The sequence below is a fragment of the Balearica regulorum genome, chromosome 26 (genome assembly GCF_011004875.1).
Source record: "Balearica regulorum gibbericeps isolate bBalReg1 chromosome 26, bBalReg1.pri, whole genome shotgun sequence".
Lineage (NCBI taxonomy): Eukaryota > Metazoa > Chordata > Aves > Gruiformes > Gruidae > Balearica > Balearica regulorum.
Genome location: NC_046209.1, coordinates 1,936,990 through 1,951,632, shown reverse-complemented (window position 1 = coordinate 1,951,632; position 14,643 = coordinate 1,936,990). Strand labels below are relative to the sequence as shown.

General features: G+C 61.8%; 1 protein-coding gene and 1 long non-coding RNA gene across 10 annotated transcripts in view; both read left to right on the top strand.

The window, feature by feature from the left end:
- LOC142605242 (uncharacterized) overlaps positions 1-5,775 on the top strand; it is a 36,811-nt gene extending 31,036 nt beyond the window's left edge. For all 7 annotated transcript variants that reach the window (XR_012838963.1, XR_012838965.1, XR_012838964.1 and 4 more), the window contains 2 exons: positions 4,749-4,928; positions 5,426-5,775. This is a non-coding gene — a long non-coding RNA (uncharacterized LOC142605242). The remainder of the gene's footprint in view (positions 1-4,748; positions 4,929-5,425) is intronic.
- Positions 5,776-8,821: 3,046 nt separating this feature from the next.
- Positions 8,822-13,254, top strand: TMEM161A (transmembrane protein 161A). Of its 3 annotated transcripts, none has more exons than XM_075776613.1 (12): positions 8,822-8,916; positions 9,402-9,505; positions 9,589-9,669; positions 9,929-10,026; positions 10,159-10,315; positions 10,600-10,751; positions 10,848-10,908; positions 11,028-11,171; positions 11,393-11,506; positions 11,716-11,890; positions 11,977-12,073; positions 12,331-13,254. In XM_075776613.1, the coding sequence occupies exons 1-12, from the start codon at positions 8,914-8,916 to the stop codon at positions 12,585-12,587; spliced, it is 1,443 nt and encodes a 480-aa protein (XP_075632728.1). In that variant the 5' UTR covers positions 8,822-8,913; the 3' UTR covers positions 12,588-13,254. The 3 variants fall into 3 exon arrangements, with proteins under 3 accessions (XP_075632728.1, XP_075632726.1, XP_075632727.1); XM_075776611.1 differs by having other exon boundaries at positions 11,644-11,890; positions 12,331-12,951; XM_075776612.1 differs by having other exon boundaries at positions 8,914-8,948; positions 9,403-9,505; positions 11,644-11,890; positions 12,331-12,951.
- Positions 13,255-14,643: the final 1,389 nt, after the last annotated feature.

The following is a 14,643-nucleotide window of genomic DNA, read 5'->3' as shown; positions in this document are numbered from 1 at the left end:
AAGACTTGGGAAAAGTGAGAAAATTCCCCCACCTGTTTGCTTTTAACCAGGCTTTTTTTTTTTTTTTTTTTTTTTAAATAAGGAAAAAAAAAAAAAAGCTCAAAGGCTGTGAACAGCACCCGAAATCAAACCCGGGGTGCGTTATTCGTGTTACACACGAGCTCTCCGAGGGGCAGGATCCGCCACTCCACACCCCACGGGGCGAAAGAGCAGCAACTCTCCGGACTATAAATCCCCAGATTCCCTGGATCTCACCAGCCCGGCTGTTATTGAGATGCAGGGAGCAGGGGAGAAGGTGACCGCCGACTCCATAAATATTATTGGGGGCGACGGGGCTGCGCGGGGCCGGCGGGCGCAGACAAAGCGCCCATTGAGCTGTCGGCGGAGGCGCGACGGCCCAGCTGCCGCGGGGAGCCAGGACGGGGGTCAAGGTCAGAGGTGGCCCCTACCCGTATTATTCCAGCAGCCATTCCGCTCCCCCCCCCGCCCCCCCGCAGCCCCTTTCCTCGTGCCCATAAAATTAATAAAGTGAAGCGGGTATCGCCAGCTCAGCGTACCCATGGAGGGTGCTGGGAGCAACGGGTGCTGATGGCGGCAGCCACGTCGGTCGTGCGGGAGGGGAAACTGAGGCACCGTGCAAGAGCCCAGCATTGCGCCCACTCTGAGAGGGCAGCACTGGTGTCTTTGTCCCTCGGGGGACCCTTTTGTGAGTCTGTTTAATAACATATAGGCTTAAAGGGTTGCAGACTTGACATCCCCACCCGCAGGACCGTGCCAACGCTGCTGGGGATCCCGCGCCCACCCCAAATCACCCAGCACCCCCGCCCTGAGCCCGATTCTCCCCGTGCCAGGGATTTCTCCGTACGGATGGAGAACTGGAGCTTTCCGCTGCACATGGGAGCTGCTGTGAGGGCAGCCCCCCACAGCCCCATCCACCCCCAGGACTCGGGGTTCAATCCTGCTGCCACATAAACTTAGATTTTTAGAATATTTTACTCCCTATTAAGCAATTCCTTAGCAACGCTTGTTTCCATGGCAAAGAGCAGAGAACCTCCATGCTTATGCTGAGCTTTGCCTTGAACTATAATTCAGCTCATTTTATTTGGGTACTGCCCCACGGGCCAGGTGCCCAGCACCCATGGGGCTGCCCACCCTGGGATGGCTCATGGGTGCCTGTGCCGGGCTCGGGGCCGGGCTGGGGATACAAAACAAGGGCAGTTTACCTGGGAATGGGAGGTGTGCAGCATGTAGAGCCTTTTCTTGAAAAAAGGGGGGGCTTGGGGCACACTGCACCCCCCAAAAAGCTGGTGTCCATCCCCTGCAAGTGCAGCTCTGGGGCTCCTGGGGTTTCAAGGAAGAGCTGTGCCCCGCTGCGGGGCAGCCCAGGCTTCCCAAAATCGTTCTAATGAGCCCAACAGGGCCGCAGGCTTTCCTTCCATCCCAGCTTTCCCATGTCTCCGAGCCTTTACAAACTCGAGCAAACGACATGCGGGACACCGGGGCAGTGCTGGGTGCTGGTGGGTGCTGCAGCACCAGATTGAATGGGGGGCCGGTGCTTTAGAGCCTGAGTTGGTGGGGGCTGCCACGGCGGGGTGAGAACTGCCCTTCCAGCAGCCTCGCTTTTCCAAAGGGCCATGTGAGTCACTTAAAAATTGGGATTCCTGCAGAAAATCCAAATGGAAAAGGTATTTTTTTCATTTTCAAAAAATCCCAGTGACGTTCTGTGCTCCGCTTGGCATTTTCAAAGAAATGGGTTTAATTCTGCTATCTCCATCTTCAGTGGAAAAAAACTCCACTTGGGAGTGATGGCAGTTCCTGGACGGACCCTCCATGGGGACATTCCCTCCAGGAATCGCCCAGGGTCCCCATTTTCCACCCCAGAGCCCAAAGGCAGCATTTCTGTGGGTGCAAGACCCCCGGCAGCCCTGGAATTGCTGAGTTTGTCCGTCTCCCCCTCCCCAGGAGGAGAAAGGAAACTCTCCTTCCTCGCTGCGCTTTTATTTCGCTGCAGCACTAACGAATTCTTGCAGCGGTTCGTGCCCTGAAGGAGCCTTAAAACCTCCCAAATTTAACAGCCAAAAATAGCTATTGCTCTGCTTGTTTCCAAGTGTTCACTAGCCCTGATTTATTTACACCGGTTATTTGAATCCGTCGCGCGCTTTGAATCCCAAATCCTAAGCAGAACGGAAAAAACCCTTCAATCTGTCATTTAGATGCTCTTGGGCTTGTTTAACGGGGTGGGATTACCATTTCTCCTCGCCAAAAAGGGTGTCCCCTGCGCCAGGGGTCCTGGGGAGGGCTGGAAAAGCCAAAAAACCATCATGGCATTATTGGCTCCTGGGATTTCCAAGCATCCGGACCGTGCTGCTGCTCCAGGAGGATTTTTCCCAACCCTTGATATCCCCGTTCATGGTGGGGGAGGCTGCGGCTGAGCAGAGCTCGGGGGGACCCGTGGGCTGAATTACTCAGTGGTGCGGGAGGGTTTGGCAACCAGAATTGCGGGTGGCATCCCCGTGCACCCCCTCTGCCCCGTGCCGGTGCTCCCCCCCCCCATGCCGGAGCCTGTCGGTGCGGATGGAGAAGCCCCCGCCGCGTCCCTCCTCGTCCCGGCCCCGCCGTGGTTTTGTGCCCGGGGTCCCAGTGCGCTGTTCGGGGAGCACCAACAAACAAAATGTAGATTTTTGGCGCAGAAGGAGCCAGGCCAGGCGTCCAGAGGGCAAACCCTGCGCCGGGATGTGGCCAGGACAAGGCTCCTGGTGTGTGTGGGGGACTCCGTGGGCTTTCGATCACGGCAAATCCCGTGGATTTTCCTCCCACCGACTCGCACAGCCCAAATCTTTCTCGCTGATGGTATTTTGAGCCCCCCCGATGCCGACTCTTGGCTCGCTGTAGCTCTGTTTGGAAAGCTTTGAAATTTTTGGGCGCTGGATGATTTGCACTGGATGATCCTCCCTGCTTGGGACCAGCATCTCTGGCACCGAGCACCCGCTGGGCCGGGCTCAAAACCTTCCCGAAGCTGGAGATGAAGGGATGAAGGACAGCGAGGGTGGATGGGGCTGCAGGGAGAGGAAGGTGCCCCCCCATCCTCCTCCTCCCTCCAGCTCCCCCAAAACAGGCTCAGCTTTTCTCGTGCACACATGCACACACACTCGCCTCTGCCGTGCTGCTGGGAAAAGGGGCGAAATTAATCCCTATGGAAATTTATTTAAATGAATTCCCCGCCTGGACACTCAAGCTGTTCCCAGCCTGGCAGCCGGGGGAGGAGGGATTGCAGATCCCCTGGGCACCCCAATTCCCACATCACAGCCACATCTCATGGGGTTATCCCCCCCTCCAGACAGTTAACCCAGTGGTGCTGAGACACAAACCCAGGTTTGGGCCAAAAAATTGCCCCAGGGCTCCCCGGGGGTCACTCGTGTCCTGCCCCCAGGTCGGAGCAGGGAGAAGAGGCCGGTGGCTCTTGCTGTGCCTCGGCAGACGGGGGGAACAGCCGAACAGGTTGCTTTGTGCCCCATAAGCCGTCGGACTTGGTCAGGTCGTTAGGGAAAAGAGAAAGTAGCTGTGCATTTTCATAAATAAGAAATACTGGGTTTCCTGCCCCAAACACACCTTGTTTATTAATTAATTTCACACTGTGTGTGGGAGCGGAATCGAGCCCTTCCCATTCCCGTTGCACTGGATGAGCCGCTGAGATCCTCGTCCTGGCCCCGGCCGTCCCTGCGCCAGCTGCTGCACAGATGCTCGGCTCGAGTGGTCTCACCCCACGAGATAGGGGAAGGTGGGGGGCGGACGGGGACCCCCTTGGCTACATGGAGGCAGGTCAAGCACCACAGTGAACCCTAAGCTCCCGGGAAGCGTGAGCAGCCCTCTGATCCCGTAAGGAAGCAACGCAGCCGTCCCCGGAGAGGGGGATCCGGGGCATCTGCATCCCCCGGACAAGGCTCCTTTGAGATGGGGCACAGACATGGTATTGTCAGCCCGGGCGAGGGAGATCCGGGTAGAGGGTTTGATGTGGGATTGTGGTGGGAAAGGTTGGCTTTGCAGGGAGCCTGGCTTTGCAGGGGACCCCTCCGGCAACGAGCATCCTCCCCGTGCCCCAGCAGCTTTGCAGCATCCCAGAGAGGGAGCCTGGCCGGGCTCTGGCAAAGCCCAAGCCTAAAAATATTGAGAAGGAGCTTTTCCAAGTGCAATATTCCTGCTGGAGCATCAGGCGGTCTTAGCACGTGCAAACATGCTCACGCCTTCCCCAGCCCTGCACACGGGTGGGGGATGCACGGCCCCGCGTGCATCCCCGAGGGCATCGGTGTGCACGGGGTCGGAGGGGCTCGGGGAAAGGAGGGTGCCTGCACCGATCCCCCACCCCACCCAGACCACGGAGAAGGACAACCCCAAAGCTGGCAGAGCCCTCGCGGGGAATCAGGGCTGGGTGAGCCAGCGAGAACAGGCACTTCACGGGGATTTATGCCATGCAGCACTTGTCAGCGCAGCTTTAGCACCCCATAAAGCAACGCCGAAGGCTGAACGTGAAGGGAGAACACAAGGATGCCCCGACTGGCCAATTAATGAGCGAATTCGGGCTCGGGCCCTGCAAAGCTGCGTAAGGGAAAGGCTGGCGGAGGGATGCAGGCGTGGGGAGGAGGGGGAAAACGCAGGAGGAGACTGGAATTAGGGGAGGGGTGCGTGCACTGCCATGCTGCATGGCAGCTCCGGTGCAGGCAGCAGCTAACGCCATGTATGTTCATCTGCAGGCAGCTGCCCGGCAGCGCACCGGGGACTTTGCTGATTGTGCCCCATGGTCGGGGCATCAGGACCCCCAGCAAGTGACCCGCAGCAACAAGGACATGAGTGAAGAGGTGCCACCGCGTGCCCCGGGGATGGCGTGAGGCTCAGCCTGCTCACAAGAGATCCGGTGCAAAGCGTGGCTCTCGGTGAGGATTTTTTGGAGCAGCCCGCGGAAATGGGGTGGGAGATGGGGACTCCGTGAACCCCACAGCAGCGCCCAGGTGCCCCTGATCACTCACCGTGTCACCTTAAAGGTCTTGCATGAGTTTTGCAGGACACAACCCCTTCTCCTACCTGGGCAGGAGCTCTTCTCCCCATTAGATACCAGCAGCGATGCGTTTTTTCCTGCTCCTGCTGTCACCTGCCCTCTTTCAAGATGTCCCAGGGTGTCACCAGCCACTTAAAAACACGCTGACCCCAAACTCCTGCTTGTCCCCACCGCCAGAGGCTGGACCCGAACCCCAGTAGAAGTGTCCCCAAGTGCACGGCAGCTTGGGGACTGCGGTTGTAGGGACAGCAGAAATTACTCGGGCAGGGAGTCGGCGTGGTGGTGACACGGTCACCTCCCGGCCATCCTGCGGGGACTCTGTCCCACTTCTCACCGGGCTGGGACTGGGTTCACACCAGTTTCTCCCATTAACAGGTGACATGAGCGGACACCACGCGGTCTGGGTGACCAGGAGAGAAGCCAAGGCTCGGTTTGAAGCGTGGGCAGGATCCGTGCAGATGCCCTTCCCGTCCCCGGGGTAAGGGCTTGCTCCCTCTTTTCCCATATCAGCAGCCCCCAGGCTGAAGCCAGACGTGCCCAGGGGATCCCACCCGGGGGTCCCCCACCCACCTCGGTGCCAGACCATGAGATGTCACCATGGGAAGCTGGAGAGACACAGATCTGCTGCCACCGAGCCCGAGGCTTTGGGAGGATGAGGTCTGCAGCTCGACGAGGAGAAAGGGAAAAAAAAAAAAATCACGTGCATTAAAGGTGTTCAAAGCCCCCAGCTGTGTCACAGCCTGGTCTCCCTCGTGCCACTGGTGTTGGAGCAGGATTTTGCCCCTTTTTCTTGCAGGACACCCCAAATCCCTGCGAGACCCGGTGTCCAGGGTGGGTTCCCTTCCCAGCATGTCAATCTTTTATCTTGCCAACCTGCTCCTTCCCCACAGCGGGAGGCGAGGGGTGCCCCGAGGGGGTCCCAGCGGGGGGGGGATGATGTCCCATCCCTTTTTTGGGCTGAGCGGGGGCAGGAGCAGCATGGCTTGGCCGGCATGGGGACGGGCACGTCTCCTCACCCTCACTCCCTCTTCCCACCCCAGATGTGGGAACTGAGTCTGGCCCTGCTTTGCTGGTCCACAGGGCTCCCCAGGGGTGGCCCTGATGGGGGGTGCGTGGGACAGGTTGTGCAAACGGGGACCCGGGAGGGACAAACACCCAGCCGACACCACCAGCTCCCAGTGCGCTGACTGGTTTTTCCAGCCCCAGCTCGTGCTGCTGGTCCTGAGACTCTCTCCAGCCCTGCAGCTCCCATTTTTCTGTCTTTAAGTCAAATTTCAAGGCAAAAACCAGAGCCTGGAGACCTGCAGCTCCAGAGCAGACAGGGGACGATGCACAACATCACCACAGAGGTTGGTGACTCCGGTTGCTCACTCAGCATCGGGGTCCCGGAGTTGTGGAGCCGGTGCTGCGTCCAGCCGGGGCTGTCACGGCTCAGTCCCCTCCCCAGTGAGGGCTGCGAGGTCCCACCGGTGTTTCCGGTGACCAGTTAAACACAGCGTGGGTGACACGGGGCCAAGCCGGCTCTCCTATGGACGCGTTGGAAGAACATCCTCGCCAAAATCCCTGCCTCCGAACACCCCAGCATGCGCTCGCCTGCCCGCCCGCCACCGCCAGCGACCCAGACGCCCAAATATTGAGCTATACATTAAATTACTCCGGGGGAAAGGGCCGGGAGGGAGCCGGAGCACGTCGGAGGGAGCGTGGCAGTTTGTTATGCTAACCGAGGGGGGCTCCGCTCAGGGGACGTGTCGGAGAGGTCTGAAGAGCAAGGAGTTCACAGGCCCTCTCCTTTTGTCATGCTAAAAGTGCAACACAGAAAATATATACAGGCAGCTGCTCAATGGAGCGTGAAATACAAGTGATTTCTCCGGGAGCCCTGGGTAACGCGATGCAGCCCGGACAATGCCCGCCGCCACCCGCCGCCGTCTTTGTGCAAAATGGGAAACTTCTGCGGGGGGAACGGGCACAGACCCGCTCCCGGCACGCCAGCTGCCCCCCAGCATCGTGCAGAGGTGGAAAGTCCCCGAGCCGGTCCCTGGTCACGGTGCCCATGGGGTCTCCTGGCTGTGGGACCGGCGGGAGCTCGGTTTTCGGGGGATCGGCCCTGGCTCGGTGGGCGGGACGTGGCTGCCAGGCCCCGGCCCTTCGAGGAAAGGTCCCCCTGGTGCATCTGGGGACTGTGCTGGGCCTGGCACCCCCTCACTGGGCGTGGGACCGGGAAGTCCCGTTAATTTGACGACTTTACAGCCGCACTGACAACCACCCGTCATGGCAGCTCCCTTTGCCGACGCTAATTCAAGCATCCTGGCTGGAGCGGTGTAAAATCAGTCCTCAAAGGGGCTTTTGTGTCCTGGGGGAGGGCGGCTGGGCTGGGGGTGCTCCAAGCATCCATCTTCCATCTTTCCCTCCTTTTTTTGTGTCTCAACGGAGCTGAAAGCTGATGTCGTGGGGGCTGCGAGGATCCTGGGGCGCTGCACTCATTCCAGAGAGGCGCAGCTACCAGTTTGTGCAGGTCCCACAGCCAGCGCTGTGCTCCGGTGCAAGGGCTTGGGGGGGTCTGGGGGTTCTGGGGGGACCAGGACACAGGGTGCTTCCCCCAACCTGGGCTCGGCTCGCAGCCGGGGGCACCTGGCAGCCAGGACCGGGCCACTTTGGGGGAACTGAGGGGATATTTGGGCATCGCAGCCCCTGAGTTCTCCCCTACATTGGCAGAGGGGTTGCTCGGTTCCTGGCCAAGGCTGGCATAGGGGGCACACCGGGGGCTGCATGCCCGGACCACCCTGGGGGTGCCTGGGGGGGGATGTGCCCCCCCCCCCCGAGCCTGGGCACCTCAACCTGCAGGGGATGCTCGGGGCACGGGCGGAAGCGACATCTAGCGGGAAGCGCATCCCGTCGCCTGGGAGATCGATATCCATGGCAACCCCTCGGGGCCAGCAGTGCCCTGCCTGGACCAGGGACACCCACCAGCACCCACAGAGCTCCCCATCAGCTCCTTGCAGGGCAGGGCTGTCACAGGCCTAAATTACCCCAAGTTCAGCTGAAATACCTGCAGACCCCCGCCGTGACGCAGGTGCTGGCATCGCGGTGGGCCCTGAAGCCCCTTCACCCACCGTCAGCCTGGACGAGCTGCACCCAGTGGGCTCTGCCCTGGCCTCGTCCACCTTCGGCTCCTCCAGTGCTCGCAGGGAGATGCAGCTGAGCAGCGACGGGGGGATAAATGCAGGAGAAGAGCCCCTTTATCTCACAAGGAAGAAATGGGCAAAAGGATGTGGCAGGCGAGATGGTTACAGCTTGTCCTGTGGCATCATTGCTCCAGGGAGGGCATTACTGGGGAGGGGAATGTCATGGCTCGGCCAGCCCTGGTCCCAGGGCGGAGGAGGACGGGGAAGCCACGGGGATTGAGCCACCACTGCCCAAACTCCTGTGCCCTCCTTCGCCCCCGAAATGCCGTGCCCGGGGGCTGTACGCAGGGATGGCTATGGCAGAGCCTCAGCTCGAGGGGGCCCTTCAGGTGCAAATACACACCCACATGTGTGCACATCTATACACAGGGGCGTGCAGGCATATACATGTATATGGTTTAATTTATATACACACACGTGGCCATTGCTGGGGCTGTGCCGCTGTCCCGCACAGCGCAGCCGGGGCTCGAACCCGCGACCCTAGGTCCGCTCGGGGACCACAGCTCCCAGGAGGCAGCGCCCGCGGAACCGGGCGCCGCGGAGGGCCCGCCCCCGCCTAGCGCCGCCTCTCTATTGGTGGAGAAGCTGCCAATTAGTGGGAGAACGTCAGCGGATTGGCCGGCGAGGGGCGGCGGCGGTGGCGACCAGGCTTCCTGCGGCCGCCTTTGCACTGACCCCGGCATGGTGAGCGCGGGCCGGGGGGGTCTGCCCGGGGGGGCATAGCCAGGGTGCCGGGAGCGGGCATGCCTGGGGGCGCGTGCAGGGGCTGTCCCGGGGGGTGCACCCCGGCAGGGTGCATGCCCAGGCTGTCCGGGGGGGGGGGTGCACATCCGGAGAGGGCCAGCCCGGCGGAGTTGCACGCTCGGGGGGGGGGGGGGGGGGTGCATGCTCGGGGGTGCATGCCTAGGGGGGGTGCATGCCTAGGGGGGGTGCATGCCTAGGGGTGCACCCCGGCAGGGTGCATGCCCAGGCTGTCCTGGGGGGTTGCACGTCCCCAGGGAGCCAGCCCGGGGCGGGGGGGGTGTACCCGGGGTGACCCATAGCAGGGATGGGGCCTGGGGGAAGCAGACAGCCCCGGCACTGCAGGCTGGTGGGGGGCTCCCCAGCTCCCCCCCCCGGCTCTGGGAGCTCGAGTGCCGGGATCGATCCCTGAGGGTGTCCCCGTGCAGGCGGTGATGGGGGTGCAGGTGGTGCTGAGCCTGCTGGCAGCCAGCATCATGCAGAAGATGGCCCCGCACTGCTCCTTTGCTCGCTGGCTGCTCTGCAATGGCAGGTACGTGGCCCGTCCCTCCTTGCTCGTCCCCGTGGGGCCTTGGGGACACCCGGCACTGCTGACACCCACCTGCTCCCTTCCAGCCTGCACCGCTACAAGCACCCATCAGATGAGGAGCTCTGCGCCCTGGCAGGCAAGCAGCGCCCCAAGACCAAGCGGGACAGGTCAGCTGGGCTCGTGCCTGCAGTTTCAACAGGCAGGAGGGACTTAAAACGATAAATAGTTTGTTTTGGTGATAATGGAAAGTCATGCCGACGTGCCGCGGGACTTCAGTGGGGAGGTGCGGCACTGACAGGCTCGGGGCTGGTGACGAGGAGCCCCAAGCCGGGGACGTGCCGCCACGCAAGGGGCTTTCGGCATCGTGGGACACAAGGGACAAGCCAGCTCTTTGCCTACTGTCCCGAGCCCGGGTTTCCCTTGCAGGAGGATGAACGGCATGACAGATGACAAGCCCCTCTCCGTGCCCCGGGACATCGACCTCCGCCTGGACACCAGCCCCATCACTGCCGTGGATGCTCTCGGTAACCCCCCCCGTGCAACCCACCGCTCCCTCTGCATGCGGGACCCAGGCGTCCTGGCACCCAGCATCGCCCGGGACCCTTGGCCATGCCTGGGTCCCCGTGGTGCGGTGACATGTCCCTCTGTCACACCAGTGCTGCGTTATTTCCTGGAGTACCAGTGGTTCGTGGATTTTGCTGTCTATTCCACCGCCGTGTACATCTTCACCGAAGGCTACTACTGCCTGGCGGACCCCCAAAAGGAGACGAACATCGGGGTGCTCTGGTGCCTGCTGACGGTCATCTTCTCCATGTATCCTTCTGCCGGCTTTCGGGGTGGGATTGCTGCCACCCGCTGGGTCCGATGGGTGGGAGAGGGAGCCCTCCATCCTTGTGTTTTCCCCATTAAAAGCCTGTTGAGGTGGAAAATTTAAATGTATGGGTTTATAAACCGCTCACTGATGAGCTGTGAAGGTGCCCAGTGAGAGCCTTGCCCCCAGAGAAGGTGGCAGTGGCCCAACGACGGGGATGCTTTACAACGTGCTAATGAGCGGGGGGGTCCCAAAGTCCCCAGTTTCCTTGATGGCCGCCCCCCAGCAAGGTCTTCTTCATGGTGATGCGCCATTACTTCCGCTCAGAGGAGGGGGGTGAGCGCTCCGTCTGCCTCACCTTCGCCTTCTTCTTCCTCCTCCTCGCCATGGTGGCCCTGGTCATCCGTGAGGACTACCTGGAGTTCGGCCTCGAGCCCGGTGGGTGAGGGGGGACGGGAAGAGTCGGGCGGGCGGGTGGTCCCTGGGGGCTGCGGGCATCCCACTCATAGTGTGTGGGGGGGTCGCTCCCCGCAGGCCTGGCTGGAGTCAGCAGCAACCTGGAGAGCATCCTGAAGCAGCGGGGCTGGGACTGGACGTGAGTTGGTGGTAGGGCAGGGAGGAAACGGGGGGGTTGGGAGGTTTTTTAAAACCCCTCTGGAGCTGACCGGGGCCGGGGCCGACCCATCCTCCCCGCACTACCTTCTCTCTCCGCAGGCTGCCCCTCGCCAGGCTGGCTTTCAAGCTGGGGCTGGTGGCCCTGTGCTCCTTCCTGGGCGCCTGCCTGACCTTCCCAGGGCTGCGCCTGGCCCAGACGCACCTCGACGCTCTCCGGATGGCGGCCGACAAGCCCCTGACCCAGTTGGGTGAAATCTGCGGGTGGGGAAGGAGGCGAGGGGGTCGGTGCTGGCGTCTCGGGGGCCGGGACCCCCCCCCCAGCTCGGTGGCTGCGGGGTGGGGAGGAGGTTTGGTGGTGGGAGAGGGTAGAGGGGGTGTGGGTGAGGACCGGTCCCTGCCCGCGGAGGGATGGAGGGAGCGGGGGACACCAGGCTGCGTCGGGGTCTCTGACGGCTCTGCCGCAGGGTCCTGCTCCACGTGAGTTTCCTGGCACCCGTCCTCGTGGTGGTGATGTGGATCAAGCCCATCTCGCGGGACTTCCTGCTCCACGCGCCCATGGGCAAGCAGACGGTGCAGATGTAAGTGGGGCAGTGGGTCCAACTCTGTGCCCTGGCATCCATGCTCCGAGGGGAAACTGAGGCACAGGTGCACCAGTCCACCTCCTCCAACTCCAGCAGCCCCCCATCCTCCCCGCTGTCATCACATCTCCCATCAGACACCCTCCCTGGGGTGCAGGGGGTTTTCTGGACCCCGGGACCTTCCTGACGGCCCCCTCCTCTTGCCCCAGCATGTCGGACTCTGCCTACAACACCGCGCGCCTCTGGACCATCGTCGGCCTCTGCCTCTTGCGCCTGGCCATCACCCGCCATCACCTCCAGGCATACCTGGGCCTGGCCGAGCGCTGGGTGGAGCAGATGAAGAAGGAAGCCGGGCGCATCACCGTCTTGGAGATCCAGCGCAAGGTCCGGACGTGGGAGCCGGGATGGGAGCGTGGGTCTGGGCACGGCTGCCGGCCTCTTGCTGATCCCTGCTGCCCGCCTGTCTGCAGATCACAAGGATTTACTGCTACGTCTCCGTGGTCAGCCTGCAGTACCTGGGACCCGTCATCCTCACCCTCCACTGCACGCTGCTCCTCAAGACGCTGGGTAAGGAGGTGGCAAGGGGAAGGTGGGGGACACGGGGGCTCGGGAGGGGCTGGATGAGACCTGCAAGTCTTCATCAAGCCATCAGCATCTGAGGCAGCCCCAGGTTCTCAAGACATGGTTTGCAGTTGGCATGAACCTAGTGCATGCAGCGAGTGTGCTGGGACTCAGCCACCAGCATGGCTGTAGCATGGGGATGGGGCTGCAGCGCAGGGACCGACCCCACTCCCCCCCACGGACTCGTCCCCTCTGTCACACAGGGAACCACTCGTGGGGGCTGTACGCGGAGCCCCCTCTCCTCCCTCCAGCAGCGACGGCAGCACCGCCACGTCCCAGCGGCAAGGACGGGGAGGATGTGCGTGCTGCGGTGGAGCAGATCACAGGCGTCTTGGGTGGCATCTTCACCCCCCTCTTCTTCCGCGGACTCTTCGCTTTCCTCACCTGGTGGGTGGCCGCCTGCCAGGTCGTCACCAGCCTCTTCGGCCTCTACTTCCACCAGTACCTAGCGGCCTCCTGACTGGGGGGGCTGGGACCTGCCTCGGGGCGCAGTCGGTGCCCGGCTGCTGGTGCCCTTGCTCGTGCCTTGGCTGGTTTCCCCCTTTGCCCGTGGCACACGTGGACACACACGTGGGGACGTTTCTGCCACCAGCTCTCGGCACGACGGGTTTTATGCATCCGGGCTGGCGCGGGCATCGCCTGCTCCCGCTGCCGATCACCACCGTGCCTGCTCTCGCCCCGCCGCTGCTCTGGGCCGCATCCCTCCGGCCCCTCTTCCCCTTCGCTGCCCCGTGCAGCGATGGAGGAGCCGAAGCCCCGCAGCCGGGTTTGCTGCTGCCCGCTCTGACCCATCGTGCCTGCCCAAGGCTCTGCTGCTGCTGCTGTTTTTCTCCAGGGCAGCCTGGGCGACACGTGCCTGGCCGAGGACTCGGCGGGGATCGCCCTTGTGTGGTAGAGACCTCGGAGCCGGGCTGGAGCAACAGCTTGCCTTGCCAGCACAGACCTTGGGGGGTTTTCTGCCCAGCATTTGCCTCCACCGGCTGAGGGTGAGTGTATTTTTGTAGGGTCGCTGCTCTGGCCAGCTGGGTTGGAGCTTCTTGGGGTCATCCCTCTGCTTTGTGTGAAATCCTCAGGGCCAGCAGCCTCGGCTGTTGGCTGTTTTAGAAATAAATAAGTAACCCAGAGTCTGTTTCCCACGCTGAAAGCTGCTGCTTTGTTTGCTCTCTGCAGCCCTGAAGCCCCTTGGGCAGGGCAGGGCAGGGCAGGGGGTCCCACGGCAGGAGGGCAGCTGCCTTTGGGCAGGTGGGTGAGCAGCAAAGCCCCGTACGCGTTACTGCAGCAAGGGGAAGAGGCTGAGCACTTGAACAAACCCTGCAGCCCGGCCCCATCGCACTCGAGGAGGAGACCTCACGTTCGCCCCATCGCAGCCCGATTTGGTGCCTGTTCTTTCCTTTCCTCCCCCTCGGCACCGGGCTGGTAACACGCTGCTCAGCCCCACGGTGGCTGCGGGGGGGGGGGAACCGATGCGGGGGACACACAGGGTACACAGCCCCTTGTCCCTTCCCCACCGCACGGTGGGTGCTGGTCCAGCTGCGTGAAAAAGGATTAGCAGGTCTGGGCTGCTCAGAGAAAGAGAGAGGAGCTCTGATCCTATTTGATAGCCTTGTAACGGTCTTAATTCCCTCTTGCTAAGGGCCGAGGCGAGAAGGCAGCCCTTTGCCTGGCATTAACAGCCTTCCGCCTGGTTCCCGAGTACCCAGGCTGCGGACACAGTAAAAGCCCTTTTTGCAAAAAAATTATGGGGAAATTCCCCTTTTTTTTTGCAAACAGCTGGGGAAACCAGCACCCAGAGCAGCACCATTAACCAGCACAGGACTAGGAGGAATTCGGCTCCCGGAGCACTGTCACCAAGACGTGGGTGGAAAGGTGCAAAGAAGCAGCGATTCCACCCCCCCACCCCCCCGGGGCCGGGATGCAGAGGGACTTGTTCCAGCCTGCGCCGTCCCATTAAAACCTAGTCCGACTGCCTTGATGGCTCATTTATCTAATTTTCCTTAAGCATGTGGAGGAAGCAGCCGGGGGCTGAGCTGGCAGGGAGGCCTTCGCGGCAGGAGGACGGTTGCTAGGGCCTGGGGTTGTGCTGCATTCAGACATGCAGACAGTTCCTCCCCTGAGATCTGCCCAGACGTGACCCTCTCAGGCGGGGACAATGACTGATAGACTAGCCAAGAGCAGGAGACAGATCCACAGGCACTGAAATTGGGCCACATCAAATAAAATGAAAGTGCCCCCCCATCTTCCTCTCCCCAGAATCATTTTTACTCTTTGTATTTTTGCTTTATTTAGAATAGGGATGGGGCTGCACTCCGCAAAGGGCCACACTCAGGCTCTCAGCGGAGAGAGGAGCGGCTGGGACCAAGAGGTTTTGTTGCCGCAGCGGTTCCACTGCCACCAGGATCCAAACCGGCACTGGGAGTCCCTGCCGTGACCCGGATCTGGCCTCGCATCGCCCTGCTCCCCTGGTGCACACCCACCTTCGGTGGCCACCGAGCTGCACTCGGCCAGAAACCACAGGC